Source organism: Ranitomeya imitator, chromosome 3 (genome assembly GCF_032444005.1).
Source record: "Ranitomeya imitator isolate aRanImi1 chromosome 3, aRanImi1.pri, whole genome shotgun sequence".
NCBI classification, from domain to species: Eukaryota; Metazoa; Chordata; class Amphibia; order Anura; family Dendrobatidae; genus Ranitomeya; species Ranitomeya imitator.
In genome coordinates, this window is record NC_091284.1 from 45,203,168 (window position 1) to 45,218,630 (window position 15,463).

The following is a 15,463-nucleotide window of genomic DNA, read 5'->3' on the forward strand; positions in this document are numbered from 1 at the left end:
GTGTACTCCACATTTACATTGGCAGTCTAGCTGGTACCAGTGTGCAGCAGATCGGATTATTGGTAGCCTAGTATTAATAAGTAACTAAGGAACGTAAGAAAGTAATAGAAAATAGCACAACATTAAAAAAACACTTCCATTTAAATACATCCATGCTATCAATGTGTTTCAGACGGACACTAAGCGATCATGCAATAATTCATGCTTTAAAACTAAAATCTATAATTTTGTGTATGCTCCTCCATGCAAACTGTGTTTCCATAGTAACAGACAACACAAGCTGTAGTCTGATCCTGTGATCATCCCTTCAATTGCAAAAGTTAACAGACAAATGGGAGACATTATGACAGCAGGACTGGATTACACAGGCTTTATGTTGTCTGAGCATAAAAATTTTGCCTACAGTAAAAAGTTACCCATTTTTAGATACACAGTTTCATAGGAAATTAGCAGATATTATTTTAGGGGGTAAATTATTAAGCCAAAACTATTTTATAGTTGCCCGATATACCGTAATTATATTGATGACGTTTCTATGGCTGGTTATCAATATCAGATGCGGGGTCCGACACTCAGCGCCTCCACCGTTCGGCAGTCATCAGCTCTTTTGTAAACAAATAGGACCCCCACAGATCTGATGCCGATAACCCACCCAAAGGATAAATCCTCCATATCATTTGCCTGGACAACCCCTGTCTAAACAACATTAGTACACAGCATTCCTAAGTCACATGCTTGGCACGCTCATGCGGTTCACAGTATGGCGGCACAGTTACCTTCTGCATCTCTGCGAGCTACCCCCGGGCTGGGAGGAGCACCCGCACCTTGTTAAAGAGAGAAAAGACACTAAAGATATTAGAGAGACCAGAATATCTGGAGCGTCACATAGAGACAGGTCACAGGGAAAGACGGCATCACGTAGTGACAGACATTATATAAAAATAAAAAAACCAGCACTTTTCCACCTTTAAATGTCACCCATGATCTGTACAATTCAAGTGGGAAACAAACTGAATTTATTTTGGAGAGAGAGAGAAAAATAAAACTGAAATACCATATACGGTATATTCGAGTATAAGCCGACCCGAGTATAAGCCGACCCCCTTAATTTTGCCACAAAAAACTGGGAAAACTCGAGTATAAGCCTAGGGTGGGAAATGCAGCAGCTACCGGTAAATGTCAAAAGTAAAAATAGATACCTATAAAAGTAACATTAATTGAGACATCAGTGGGTTAAGTGTTTTTGAATATCCATATTGAATCAGGAGCCCCATATAATGCTCCATACAGTTCATGATGGGCCACATAAGATGCTCCATATTAAAATATGCCCCATATAATCCTGCATAAAGGTTAATAATGGCCCCATAAGATGCTCCATAGACACATTTGCCCAATGCAATGCTGCACAAACCTTGATTATGGCCCCGTAAGATGCTTCATACAGACACTTGCCCCATATACCGTAATGTTCCACAAACGTTAATTATGGCCCCATAAGATGCTCCATAAAGATATTTGCCCCATATAGTGCTGCACAAACATTGATTATGGCCCCATACGATGCTCCATAAAGATATTTGCCCCATGTAGTGCTGCACAAACGTTATGGCTCCATACAGACACTTTCCCCATTTGCTGTTGCTGTGATGGAAAAAAAAAATAAATAAATCACATACTCACCTCTCCGTCGCTCAGACCCCCGGCACTTTCAATATTCACCTGACTTCATTCCGGCGCCGCTCCATCTTCAGCATCTTCTGCACTGACGTCCAGGCAAAGGGTGCGCACTAACCACGTCACCGCGCCCTCTGACCTGAGAATCACTGCAGAAGATGCTGAAGACGGAGCGGCGCCCGGAACGCGGAGCAGGTGAATACCGCGCAGCGCTCCCCTCCCCGTTATACTCACCTGCTCCTGGCGCAGTGCAGTCCCCGCTTCCCCGGCGCTGCCGCTTCTTCCTGTACTGAGCAGTCACCGTTACCGCTCATTGCAGTAATGAATATGCGGCTCCACCCCTATGGGAGGTGGAGCTGCATATTCATTACTGTAATGAGCGGCACCATGTGACCGCTCAGTACAGGAAGAAGCTGGGGCGCCAGAGAGCCAGGGACCTGCAGGGACCGCGCCAAGAGCAGGTGAGTATAATTAGACAGCCCTCGCTCCCCTCCCGACCCCTGGGTATGACTCGAGTATAAGCTGAGAGGGGGACTTTCAGCCCAAAAAAATGGGCTGAAAATCTCGGCTTATACTCGAGTATATACGGGTAATGTGGTTTCAGAAGTGTGAACGCCCTCTTATAATTGGGGATGTGTTGTGTTCAGAATTAGCCACATTTAACCTCATGGTAAATATCAGCCATTATTTTAAGTAATTCAAGTTAATCCCCTTATAAACGTTAGCTTTCCTAGTTGGATTTTCCTGATATTTTATTAGCTATGTTTCACAAAAACCACAGTCCATAAACAGCTTACAACACAGCAAAGAGATCGCACTTCAACCAAGTATTATAATGTGGCTGCGTAAATATGCACACCCTTAATCTTTTAGTTCTCCATTTTTCTTTTTACTCCCGAAAAGTTTTCAATGTATTTGTACAGATTGCAGGTGACTTTAAAAGTTGGAAAAGTCCTGAAATGATGATTCTTAGAATGTTTTTTTACATGACAAAAATCTGCTATTTTAATAGGGTTGTGCTGACTTTTTATTTCTACTGTATAGGTATAGACATTGTTAGTCACTGCAGACAGAGCTGTCAGTCAGAAGTTAGGTGACATCCGCTGTGGGAACTAAAACAGCTGAAGAGAGGAAGAATCAGGAACGGCAATGCACAATGTATATTAAAGACTTGTAGCAGGTGCCGAATGCTCGGGCGAGCCTTGCTAGCAGGTCTTGCTACGCTCGATGGATAAGATCACCGTTGCAGCAATTCAACGATTCCCCGCATTTTGGAGGTATGACGATGTTAATAGCATATCAGATGGACTAGATCATCCATAATACTCTTGGTGGTGAGCAGCGCTAACTATATGTATGGTAGACCTGACAAGACAGGGTGGATGACACAGAGTAACAACACTACATGAATGATACAGTCAAGGGAGTGGAAACGTAAACCGGATAGGTGCCCTATTGACATTCAGCACTGTAGACAACGGGATGCCACCATTACCTCCGATCTCTTTCCTAGCTGGAGCGGGGCTTCTAGCACCTTAACGTGGCACAAAGGAAAGCAGCAGCAGGGAACAGAACAGAGTGAATCAGCAGAGTGATCAGTGGGTGGTGTAGCTGGCAGCACTGCGGGCATAGGAGATACACCCCGTGTAGCACACAATCATCGCCAGTCACGTAGTGATGAGCAAGTGTGCCAGTTACTCGGGTTTTCCGAGCATGCTCGGGTGTTCTCGTAGATTATGTTTGTGTCCCCGCAGCTGCATAATTTGCAGCTGCTAGACAGCCTGAATACATGTGGGGATTGCCTGTTTGTTAGGGTATCCCCACATGTATTCAGGCTGTTTAGCAGCTGAAAATCATGCAGCTGAGGAGACACAAACAATCTACGAGCATGGCAAAAATACTCGGAGAACACCCCAGCGTGCTCGGAAAAACCTGAGTAACGAGCACACTCGCTCATCACTACAGTCACGTCTCATACATATCACATAATGATCAGTCCTTACCAAGCATCAGTCACAATATACAGGATCAATATGCCTGACCGAACCGATGGTTCTCGACATCCTTGTTTATCTCTACAGATTTATTATTTTTTCTTGTGTGAAAGGTTGCAATTTTGAACGACACCATTCACTTTACCATATAATGCAATAGAAAAAAAAACGGGAAGAAATTCAAAAGTGATGAAAAATAGCTAAAAAAAACAAACAAACAAACAAAGAAATGCAATTCCACCATTGGTTTTTGGGTTTTTACGGTGTTCAGGGCATGGTGTAATATAAAAAAAAAAAATGGCAGGGCAACCAGATTCTTCAGATCAATACAATTTAAAAAAACATCAAAAACATATAATATTTTTTGTTTATATGATAGTTTATTTATAAGAACTATCTATTGAACCCGTTCTATGCCCGGGTGGCGAGCTTTTTTATTGGTACATTTACACAGTGTCTTCAATAAAATGGTGTCCGAGATAGCGGTACGCGCATACGCTGACTCCGGCAGGATGGGCGGCGCATCCTGCGATATCTGCCACCATTTTGTTGAAGACCAGGTCTGTGAATTTTAATAAAATGGAGCCGTACTCCGGTATGCGCACGCGCCGACTCCGGCGCCACACCGTGCAGGCGCCATCAATCCCAACTTTAGACAGTAGGACGCATCCACCGCTATATATAAGATGTCAGAAATTGGTTTGGTCGCCATTTTCTGAAACCTGGAATTTTTGCCGCTTCTCCACTGATGACGCTGTGAGAGGGCTTGTTTCCTTTGTGCGCCCTGAACTGTACCTTATATCGACAGTATTTTGGAGCACATATAACGGATAGATGACTTTTTGTAGCACTTTTTTTTTTCCCCCATCAGAGGTGCGGCAACTCAAAAACTACAATCCAGGCGTTTTTGTTTTTCCAGAATTTAATTACATTTTATAATTCTCATATATTGAACTTTCACGGATATAAAATATTTTCTTTTCTTACTTTTTAAACTGGTAAGAGGGGGGATTTAAACTTTATTATTTTTAGTCGCTTTAGGTCACATGAACCTGAAATTTTCCGATCGTTTTTTACTATATACAGAATATACTACAATACTAAAGTATAATGTGATTGGTTCTCCTATGCAGCAGAGCTACAGGCAGCGACTGGCATTTAAATGGTTGGACAGCAGCGATCAGAGCTAGCTCCAGTTGCTGCGGTCACCATCAGATGCTGGCATGTGCCCGCTATGGCGAGGACTCAGATCATGAAGCTGCCCGATACCTGGTCACCCCGACTGTGACCTACAGCTCTGTCAGGATGTGCGAACAAATGACCAGGGATAAATGCCATGCCAAAAACTCATCTACAGACTGTTTCAGGGTGTTTGCCACTCATCAGCGCAGAATAGTGTAGTCTCTACACTAGACTCTCCACTATTCTAGGCTGATGAGGGGAAAACACCCTGAAACCGTTCTGGCTGGTGAAGTGCAACAACTACTGAGGCAGAGAGGAGGGGAATATGGCTTCTCCTTAAAGAGACCAGCTGAACATGGAGTCTTGTTACAAGTCTCGTGAAAGGGTTGACTGACAGGATTGCAGCTCATGGGTGGTACTTCAGAGATTGATTTTTTTTTTTTTTCATTTTGGGGCAGAGCCACTTTGCATACTTTTTTCCCACAAAGCCTTGCCTGTAAGACTCCATACTCCGCAGGTCTCCAAAGCTGAACAGTACTTCACCTCAGGTGGTATTATTTGTGTCAAAATTCCCTCAGAAACCAAAAGTGAAATCTCCAGCAATTACGCCTTGTCCCACTTGACCACAGACATCATTGCATAAGGCAGGGACCAGTCAAGGGAGGCACAAGTGCCAGGGAAGGAGCGTATAGAATTTTTTGGTAAAACCACATTTTAGGGGTATACAGCACGTACTCACTCCTAATTAATAGGATAAGCAATTCTGAAGCGACATCACTGCACGGCTCACATCTACTTCTATTAGCAGAGCTAATGCTTACCCGATGGAGGAGGAGGACGCTGAGGGGGCGCTGGACGTGCCGGTGGGGCACCAGGCCTTGGAGGGGGCGCTCGTTTAGGTTCCAGCGTCAGAGATGGAGCTTCTTTCAGTACTACAGGCTGGAAGTCCACTGGAGACCCTATAATATGGGAGCATAAGAGTGACCTGCATTATGTGCTACACTAGAGACGCTGTTAAAGAGCAGAGCATGATGGGTGATGTAGTGATTAGCTTGTAACAGGACGTAAAACTACACACTGCAGTGCTACCGTAACAAGCCCTGCACCCGTGTACCCAGCACATGAACAAATCCAAGTAATGTAGGACATCGCTGAAACATGTCCCCAATCTAGTTTTGTCCCCCTACATCTATGGCGGGGCTTGGCCATGACAAGCGACACCTCAACCTGTAACATTGGCATAATCCTTGGGCCTATGGGACAGCTGCCCAAATTTGTGAGTGATACAAAATGGGGCGGAATTGGGTGTGTCTTGTAGAAACCCTAGATGATCCATGATCTCATGAGAGCCAAGGACGTGATGGAGTCCGCTCCAGATCTCCATGCTAACAATGTGTAGACCAGAGGTCTCAAGCTGCATTCCCCGAGGGCCGCAAACCGGTCATGTTTTCAGGATTTCCTTGTATTGCACAGGTGATAATTTAATCACCTGCACAGAATGATTCCAGCGCCTTGTGCAATGCAAGGAAATCTTGAAAACACGCATGGTTTGAGGCCCTCGAGGAAGGCAGTTTGAGACCCCTGGTGTAGACGATACTTTACTCATGGGCACAAGAACTTGTCATGGATGGCTGTTCAGGGGAGGACTTCCTACTCAATAACTCACAGGCGCTTACATTATGTGCTACTCCCAGTACTGCCCAAGGTTCCCCTACACAGATGAAACATCTTTACTCAGGGTTTCCTGGAATCCCTGGATCATGAACTCCAAGACTCTGCACCACTCAGTGCTTTATGGACTGTTCCTCGAGTAACATATTGCTGGAGGCCTATTTGGCTTCAGTGGTCGTGCGATGTCTCAGCAAGAAGTACAAGCCAGGAGACCAGCAGGGTCCAGAAGGAGAGAGTGCTGCTATTTGTTTTAAATAACCTTATGGGACCATTTTTATAATGAAAGATGTAGTGTGATACCCCTTTAAGTTTTTAGACGTTCTAGTATAGCTTGGGGTAACCTGTATGGTGTGCTACTTATTAGCCTGCGATGCGTGACGGTACACTGTATGATGATTTACAACGGCCAACTGTGGTGGTGGATATTGAGAGTAGGTACCTTGAGATGAAGTTACTGGGGGTCCCGGGGTCTTTGCAGGAGCACGACTTGGACGTACAGGCAGAGCAGGAGGGGGTCCCTCTGGCATGGTTGGTGAAGGACATGGACTTGAACGAGGAGAAGAGCTCGGGGATGACCCCATAGTGGAGAATGAGGATGGCTGTAAATGCTGAGGGAGGAATTCCTCTACTTCTGCGCTATAGTCATCCACATCACCTGTGGGATGGATGGATACCTGATCAGACGTCTGAAAATACAGGTTTACTTCAATAAAAAAAAAAGCAGCTTGATTCCCCTTCCCCGCTGCAGTTTGCAGTGCATGTTCTTATTTCTGCACGTACAAAGCCTATTCGATTCACTTTTCTGCTCCTGCAAACTGCCTTGTGTGTGTTCCTCCCTTAACGCTCGTGTCATCGTCCTCCCTGAAGACTTTTGATGCTTCCCACACTCCAATTTCTGATCCGCTTTGTACATACCCCTCAGTGCTGCCATCTCTGACACTCAAAGATGAAGGTGGCAGAGCAGAAAGTGCTGACATAGCTAGTCACATCTGTGTCAGATTCAGCAGGACAACCAGTGACGTGTAGGAGTTACACAGACTCTACAACAGCAGCATAGCAGAATGTTTTTAGGCTGTTTAGCAATAAGTTGCCCAATTTAGCATTTAGAAAACAAAAAGAGCAATAAAAACTTTCCGTGCAAACCTGTCCATGGCTTTTTAAGAGGAATGTGGATCCTCCCACTCAGAATCCTGTACTTTTCACCAGAGGAGGACATGGCCGCATTACACACTACATTTCATCTAAATCACCCCCCTAGTGATAGCAGCAGAACGTTATGGATGTCAGACCCCATCTAGTGAGGTATATTGTGAAGGGTTAAACTAAGATCAAAATTAAAGCGGGCTTCATTTTGTGCTTTTCGACTCCATTTTGCTGTTTTGAGATAAATTCTGTTACTAGGCTAAAGTTCATAGTTGTTATGAGACTTTGATTGTTCTAGTTTGAACAAGAGCATGAGACTGAAGGTGTATTGTTCTACGAGACCTTGATATACATGTTGTTCCTGCATTCTTATAGGTTAAAAACCGTGAGGGTGTTCTTACGTTGATTGGTTGAAGTATAACTTGCTAAGATTATGAAAAGTGCGACACAAACGGGATTAGGGATTTGACGTTGATCCCCCCCCAAACAGAGACATGTCTCCGTCTGGTCATTCTCAGTTGCCGGCAACGCCCTGTGGATCAATTTGAAAATCACTGAGTCAACCGTGAAGGGTCACTCCAGATCCTCCTTCCCTCAACAATATGACAATTGAAGCTGCAGTGATCTTTGACGAGCACCTTCCATGTCGAAGTCAGCAGCGACGTCTACATCTTCTCCCAGCAGCGTAGAGCTTGTAGAACAAGGCAGTGCTACGGTTATCCTCTCCAAACTCATCTCCTCCTCCACCTGAGCGATCCAGTCTGGGTTCTTCAGCTGAATATTCATAGTCTTCCCCAACACCTGCAGTCACAGCAAGGAATCATGCAGAAGAACCAGAGTTATCAGAAGAAATCTGCATTTGGTTCAGAGCTTATTACAATTGCCAGAGGCTCATTTCTTATTTTGCATTTATTACTCATAGGAGACGACTCTCCCCGCGGCTATGGAAAGTAATCACTGCTTCGACGTGACAAAGAAGATACCCAGTATTATAGCATAGTGATGGAGAGGGTTAGGCCTTTGCAAATTAATCATCCTGCTGGAAATAAATTAAAAATTATTTGTATGTGGCTTTTTAGTACATAAAAGCATGCACTTACCTCCACACCATTAAGGGTTAGAGCAGCAAGAGCAGAACTTCCTTCAAGGAACGTGACCCACATTTTATCCTCGACAAACCTGCACCGATTAATAGATAGTTACCCCACGGATCCTGGCCAGACAGTAGTTATAAAATTATAATATTATTTTCAGTATATTCTAACGAGTGTGTGAACAAGAATAATAACAATTTCTGGCCATTATATGACTCCTGCATTTTTCTGCAGACCTTCACTCTAATTTCCAGACTCTGAACTAGAGGGTTTAGACGAGTTGTTATGATATTCTCACATACACAGACATGAGGGATTCCTGCTGTCCTGTCTTAATATAGCACAGAGATACAAGCAGCAGCACAGAGGACATTCTACAGCAGTAGTGAGCAGCGTAGCTGCGAATCCAGCACTGAAGTAAAAAGAAAAAAAAAAGAAAGTTGCTTCAATCTGCTTGTGTCTGCCTTTCTCTCACTGTACAGAGCGATCCTCGCTCCTCCATTGGGTTTAAATTGCAGATGGATGTCAGACAAAGGCCCCAAAATCTTTAAAACTCACGTTTGGGTTTCAAACGAAATATAACATTCTTACCGAACGCAAAAAACAATGCCAAAACTACATGTTTTCTCATTTGATAGGACCAGGGTTGATGACATCAGCAGTGATGTTGACAGAGAGCAGAGGATGGGGGAACGACTGAGCATTCTGTGGAGTGGAGAATGTGGCGAACAGTGGTAGGAGACTGGCACCAAGTTTGTTGGCGATATATGCTCCACCAGGGGTCGACCAGAACAGATGACAACAGACGCGGATTCTTTACTGTAAGAGCAGTGAGACTATGGAACTCTCTGCCGTATGATGTTGTAATGAGTGATTCATTACTTAAATTTAAGAGGGGACTGGATACCTTTCTGGAGAAGTATAATGTTACAGGGTATATACACTAGATTCCTTGATAGGGCGTTGATCCAGGGAACTAGTCTGATTGCCGTATGTGGAGTCGGGAAGGAATTTTTTTCCCCAAGGTGGAGCTTACTCTTTGCCACATGGGTTTTTTTTGCCTTCCTCTGGATCAACATGTTAGGGCATGTTAGGTTAGGCTATGGGTTGAACTAGATGGACTTCTAGTCTTCCTTCAACCTTAATAACTATGACTATATCTACATATATCTACCCAGACCATCGGCCACCGTGCACCACCTGCTAATAACGTGACCATGTATGGGGGCTTCCTGATGCTAAAGTCACAAACCCATTAATGGAATAAAACTAACTAAAGTCATCTTTGCGTCATGATCTAGTCTCAGTGGTTTAGGGGAAATTCAACCTCAAACTGAAACTCCATAGTTGGCACAAGTTTGCATTGATCTCCTACCGCGGGAAGTCTTGGAGGATAGGAATCTTCCACGCGTCGAGTGTGGGTCTTTTTGGTTCTAGAAATCTCAGAGACAATAACATTTTTTCCAATGTGGGCGAACAAAGCAAAAAGCTGAACTTTTACTTGAGGGTTCTCCCTTTTTGCAGCTTGGATTGTGTATAAAGCAAGAAGTCTAACCTTATCAGTATGACCTCTCCGTAGCCTGCAAACTGCTGCAGCAATTCATCAATTAGACCGTCATCAAAATAGTTCTCCTGCGGTGAAGTGCTTTGTATGGAGACCATGATGGTCCCATCCGGCGGCCCCTGGGTGGCGATGACTTCTTTATAGATCTTCTGTCGCTCTTCGGCCTCAGTCTCAAATATATCTATATCGATCAGTGCAACAACCGGCCTTCACAACGAGGATACAAAGTGCGTCAGCGGCAATAATACACATACACCGGGTATTGGGAAGTAATAATCCGCGCCGATGATTACCTGTGATCGGAGGTTTTCAGCTCCGCCCGGCCATAGTGCAGCAACGAACCTGGATTCCAGGTATAAGGAATGTTTCTTCCTTCTTGTAAACTTGAATTCAGAAGATCTAAATCTTCAGCTTAGGAGAAAAAAAAAAAGAAAATAGAAAATGAGAAGAAAAATACAAAAAAAAAGTCACCAGTGCAGGAGACACGTGCCCTCCGTCCTCGTTCTTTCTTGTGGTCGGCAGGAGGTGAATGGAGCAGAGATTATTATTATATGTCCCCCAACGGGTCTAAAGAAGAGGCACTATAAGTGAGAGTCATATTGATTCCTTAAATTATGCAAATTATGGAATGTCATTATCACTTTACTAAAGGTCCGACTTGTCATAGTGACACGACAATGTTTTGTGTCACTGCTCTCCTGGATCGCTACAGCTTCATATAAAAGAATCGCACTAATAATACCTGATCTGTCAAACGGCCATTTTCTTCTCCTCCAGAGAATGCGATCTGTCCACGCTGGGGTCCGACACTTTTCACTTGTGTCATAATCGTCAGAGAATAAGTCATATTTATAGGTGGGGGCAAAATTAACTTTTCCTTCTAAGAAACCTCGGAATACCTTAGATAGGGGGAAAAAAAAAACAGGTTGTGTGTCCAGACTTCTAAGAAAAAAAAAAGTATCTTAAGAAAGATACTTGAGAAAACCAGTAGACAGAAGGTGGTGGGTGCATGCAGGGTAAGTATAGGGCATCCTTCTGTTACCTCCGAGCGGATGGGCAGAGATGAAGGACCGGGGTCAGGTCCTGTCCAAGTCATTAAAAGGGGGGTTATTGACAAGTTATCCACAGGATAGGCAACAACTTGCTGATCAGTGGGGGTCCGACCCCTGGGAACTGCACCCATTGACTGAAAGGGGAACTTTAAACCCCAACGCAAAGTGAAGCGGCAGGTCACACACCTCATCCCCACTCCATTCACCCCTTACGGGGCCCCCCCGAAAAAAAAAACAAGTGGCCGCCCCATAGGGAAGGAATAGAGTGGCGGTGGAGCATCCGCTCTGCACTACCGCTCCATTCTAAGGGGGATAAAAGAGCCCCATTCTGCTCATTGGTGCAGGACCCAACACCCGGAATCCACTTGACAATCCATTGAATTATGTTTAGGGCTCCAAGTGCTCCATTATCCAAAAGGACGTGGGAAAAAAGTGAGTCAATTGCTCAGTTGCATCCCATGTGGTCAAGTAAAGAAATGTATCAGACGTACATATTTCTCCTGCCCATTGTCACTGTATGACACCCAATAAATGGATACGCCATGAGCTTGTCGTTATCTATTCATTGGGTTATTGATCCGTTACTCAACGGCGGCCTCCATTATAGATCTCATCATAGTCTATGGATGACAGTAACTTCCGGTAGGCATCGCTCAGTCAGTAATCCACAGGTCAGGAGTCCTACATACACAGGGCTGAGCTGGAAGGATACTGGGAAAGATCCGGTGACAACATACAATTTATGGAACTATAGTTTAAAAGGGATCCGTGAGAATTTTATATCATGTACGTACACACATTTTGAGGCTGGTTAAATCCATTCCTCGATTGTATAAATCAGCTTTGTAGTTTGTGAAATCCAGCTTTGATATAGTCTGCAAGTACTTCAGGTAGGGCATTGCACTTGCAGCTCTCCTGCCCTCCTTTCCTATTTCTTGCTTCTTTCGCCCCCCCCCCCCCCCGAGGAAGCCATTTGCGAAACGCGCGTCGGGGCGCGTCACTACAGATGGACATCTCTATGGGTGAGAACCAGATAGAATACTTATGGCCTTGTAGTGTTGTTGGTGGGAAGTTCGTTATGATAGGTCACTGACCGGAGAACTGGGAGAAATCTCTATGCCATTTTAGTACTACTTACCTCTGACACGGAGGATTTGGCCATCCCTATATTCTTAAAGAATCTGTACTGGCACTTTATTTAGAAGAAATATTAAGAGTGGGGATATTGTTGATAACTAGGTATTACCGTTTTTCCCATGGTTTTGTCTGTAGCATTTTTGCCGTACATTTTGGCATCTGTGACCATATTCAAATAACTGTTTATATATTACCGTATGTATTTGTTGTTTACTTTTTACTCATTTTGCTATTAAAGAATATAAATATTTTATTCTAAAAATCTTTTTTTTGTTTTTTTTTGGTGGTGTTGTTGCTCCAAGCTTTGGTGGTTGAACAAGGGCAGCCAGTGCCTGACACCATGAGAACCTTACTGCGCACGCATCGGCCAGGCGCTGACTGCGCTTGTGCAAGATCTCGATTGGGAAGAGGCAGGTCACCGAAACAAGCCAGAGACCGGAGGCGAGTGCATGGTCTCACCCCTCAGAGAACTTTTACAGACAAATTCAGTGATGAATTTCTCAGAAACTGCAAAATGGATTTAATCCGTATGAAAGGCCCCTGTACACAGACTGAGATATCAAGGAGTTTTAAACCACAAAACTGGGGAAAACGTCTAGATAAACCCGGGTTTTATGTGTTTTAGTTTGTTATTTTCCCGATTTCGAGATCTCCGCTTGTTGTCTGACAATGCAACCACTCTTTACAATATTGCACAATAGGCAAAAAAACCCATTTCATTACACCTCTAAGCCTACTGCATGGCCATACCTGTCCACCATTCTTCTGGTTTATCAGCTGATCTCCCACTATGAGAGAATCCCAGTTCTGATTCCTGATCAGCTCTTTGACTTCTTCATTAGCCATGTCAATGCGATAGTTAAAATCTCCACACCAGAAGACGTAGTCATGAGAAAATAGCATTCTGCCCTGGTGGAAACCACAAGAAAGAACTGATCAAGCCCAAAATATTCTGTAGTGTGGATGGGAACTTCAGAAGAAGAAGGTGGCGACCATGCTGCTCTCTTACCATGGGAAAGCTAAGCTTGCGGGCGATTTCATGATAATCCTCATTCCTCTCTTTTACTTGGGACTGCCCAGCAGCAAAGTGACTGCAGACGAAGCAGAGGCTGGTGGTGTGGAACAGCATCCTGATGGCCACCGCACCTTTGTTTCCAGTGGCTCCCCCCATGCCGGTCTTCACCGTATCTACAGCTACATCCCTGGTATAGAAGGGCATAACACTCAGTAATGAAGAGGCTACTACTACTGACTGGTGATGCCGAAAATGGTGACTGACCTGATAAAAGGGGCATGCTGGGGTCTAATGAATACGAAGAGACAGACGCCGACCAGCTGCTCCGAGGCCAAGAGAACGTACTTATTATCTCTGGAGATGGTCTTCTGAAGCTCCGCTGCCCAAAGCTTCTGGTTGGTTGTGCTGTAGAGAACGATAGATAGTAAATGTAAAGCTGGCCCCAGGGGAGTCGAAGGGTTGGCAGTCGCTGGTTCTGGGGGTAAGGCTTTTGATTGTTGGCCTTGGGGGAGGGTTGGCAACTGTTAGCTATGGTGATGGGGAAAGGATTGGAGATCGCTGGCCCCAGGGGAGTGGAAGGGTTGGTAATCACTGGCCCCAGGGGAGTGGAAGGGTTGGTAATGACTGGCCCCAGGGGAGTGGAAGGGTTGGTAATCACTGGCCCCAGGGGAGTGGAAGGGTTGGTAATCACTGGCCCCAGGGGAGTGGAAGGGTTGGTAATCACTGGCCCCAGGGGAGTGGAAGGGTTGGTAATCACTGGCCCCAGGGGAGTGGAAGGGTTGGTAATCACTGGCCCCAGGGGAGTGGAAGGGTTGGTAATCGCTGGCCCCAGGGGAGTGGAAGGGTTGGTAATCACTGGCCCCAGGGGAGTGGAAGGGTTGGTAATCACTGGCCCCAGGGGAGTGGAAGGGTTGGTAACCACTGGCCCCAGGGGAGTGGAAGGGTTGGTAACCACTGGCCCCAGGGGAGTGGAAGGGTTGGTAACCACTGGCCCCAGGGGAGTGGAAGGGTTGGTAATCACTGGCCCCAGGGGAGTGGAAGGGTTGGTAATCGCTGGCCCCAGGGGAGTGGAAGGGTTGGTAACCTCTGGCCCCAGGGGAGTGGAAGGGTTGGTAATCACTGGCCCCAGGGGAGTGGAAGGGTTGGTAATCACTGGCCCCAGGGGAGTGGAAGGGTTAGTAATCACTGGCCCCAGGGGAGTGGAAGGGTTGGTAATCACTGGCCCCAGGGGAGTGGAAGGGTTGGTAACCACTGGCCCCAGGGGAGTAGAAGGGTTGGTACTCGCTGGCCCCAGGGGAGTGGAAGGGTTGGTAATGACTGGCCCCAGGGGAGTGGAAGGGTTGGTAATGACTGGCCCCAGGGGAGTGGAAGGGTTGGTAATGACTGGCCCCAGGGGAGTGGAAGGGTTGGTAATCACTGGCCCCAGGGGAGTGGAAGGGTTGGTAATCACTGGCCCCAGGGGAGTGGAAGGGTTGGTAACCACTGGCCCCAGGGGAGTGGAAGGGTTGGTAACCACTGGCCCCAGGGGAGTGGAAGGGTTGGTAACCACTGGCCCCAGGGGAGTGGAAGGGTTGGTAATCACTGGCCCCAGGGGAGTGGAAGGGTTGGTAATCGCTGGCCCCAGGGGAGTGGAAGGGTTGGTAACCTCTGGCCCCAGGGGAGTGGAAGGGTTGGTAATCACTGGCCCCAGGGGAGTGGAAGGGTTGGTAATCACTGGCCCCAGGGGAGTGGAAGGGTTAGTAATCACTGGCCCCAGGGGAGTGGAAGGGTTGGTAATCACTGGCCCCAGGGGAGTGGAAGGGTTGGTAATCACTGGCCCCAGGGGAGTGGAAGGGTTGGTACTCGCTGGCCCCAGGGGAGTGGAAGGGTTGGTAACCACTGGCCCCAGGGGAGTGGAAGGGTTGGTAACCACTGGCCCCAGGGGAGTGGAAGGG

At 46.0% G+C, this 15,463-nt stretch overlaps 1 protein-coding gene across 7 annotated transcripts in view; it reads right to left on the minus strand.

Moving 5' to 3' along the window:
• Window positions 1-15,463, minus strand: part of SYNJ1 (synaptojanin 1) — a 72,894-nt gene that overhangs the window by 19,180 nt on the left and 38,251 nt on the right. For 6 of the 7 annotated variants that reach the window (XM_069760854.1, XM_069760852.1, XM_069760851.1 and 3 more), the window contains 12 exons: window positions 13,794-13,934; window positions 13,524-13,716; window positions 13,265-13,423; window positions 11,068-11,224; window positions 10,619-10,736; window positions 10,317-10,532; window positions 8,768-8,846; window positions 8,306-8,468; window positions 6,964-7,179; window positions 5,675-5,812; window positions 3,173-3,211; window positions 777-824 (listed from right to left, as the gene is read on the minus strand). In XM_069760854.1, coding sequence (XP_069616955.1) covers window positions 777-824; window positions 3,173-3,211; window positions 5,675-5,812; window positions 6,964-7,179; window positions 8,306-8,468; window positions 8,768-8,846; window positions 10,317-10,532; window positions 10,619-10,736; window positions 11,068-11,224; window positions 13,265-13,423; window positions 13,524-13,716; window positions 13,794-13,934 — 1,667 coding nt within the window. The remainder of the gene's footprint in view (window positions 1-776; window positions 825-3,172; window positions 3,212-5,674; window positions 5,813-6,963; window positions 7,180-8,305; window positions 8,469-8,767; window positions 8,847-10,316; window positions 10,533-10,618; window positions 10,737-11,067; window positions 11,225-13,264; window positions 13,424-13,523; window positions 13,717-13,793; window positions 13,935-15,463) is intronic. The other variant, XM_069760855.1, reaches the window with a different exon arrangement.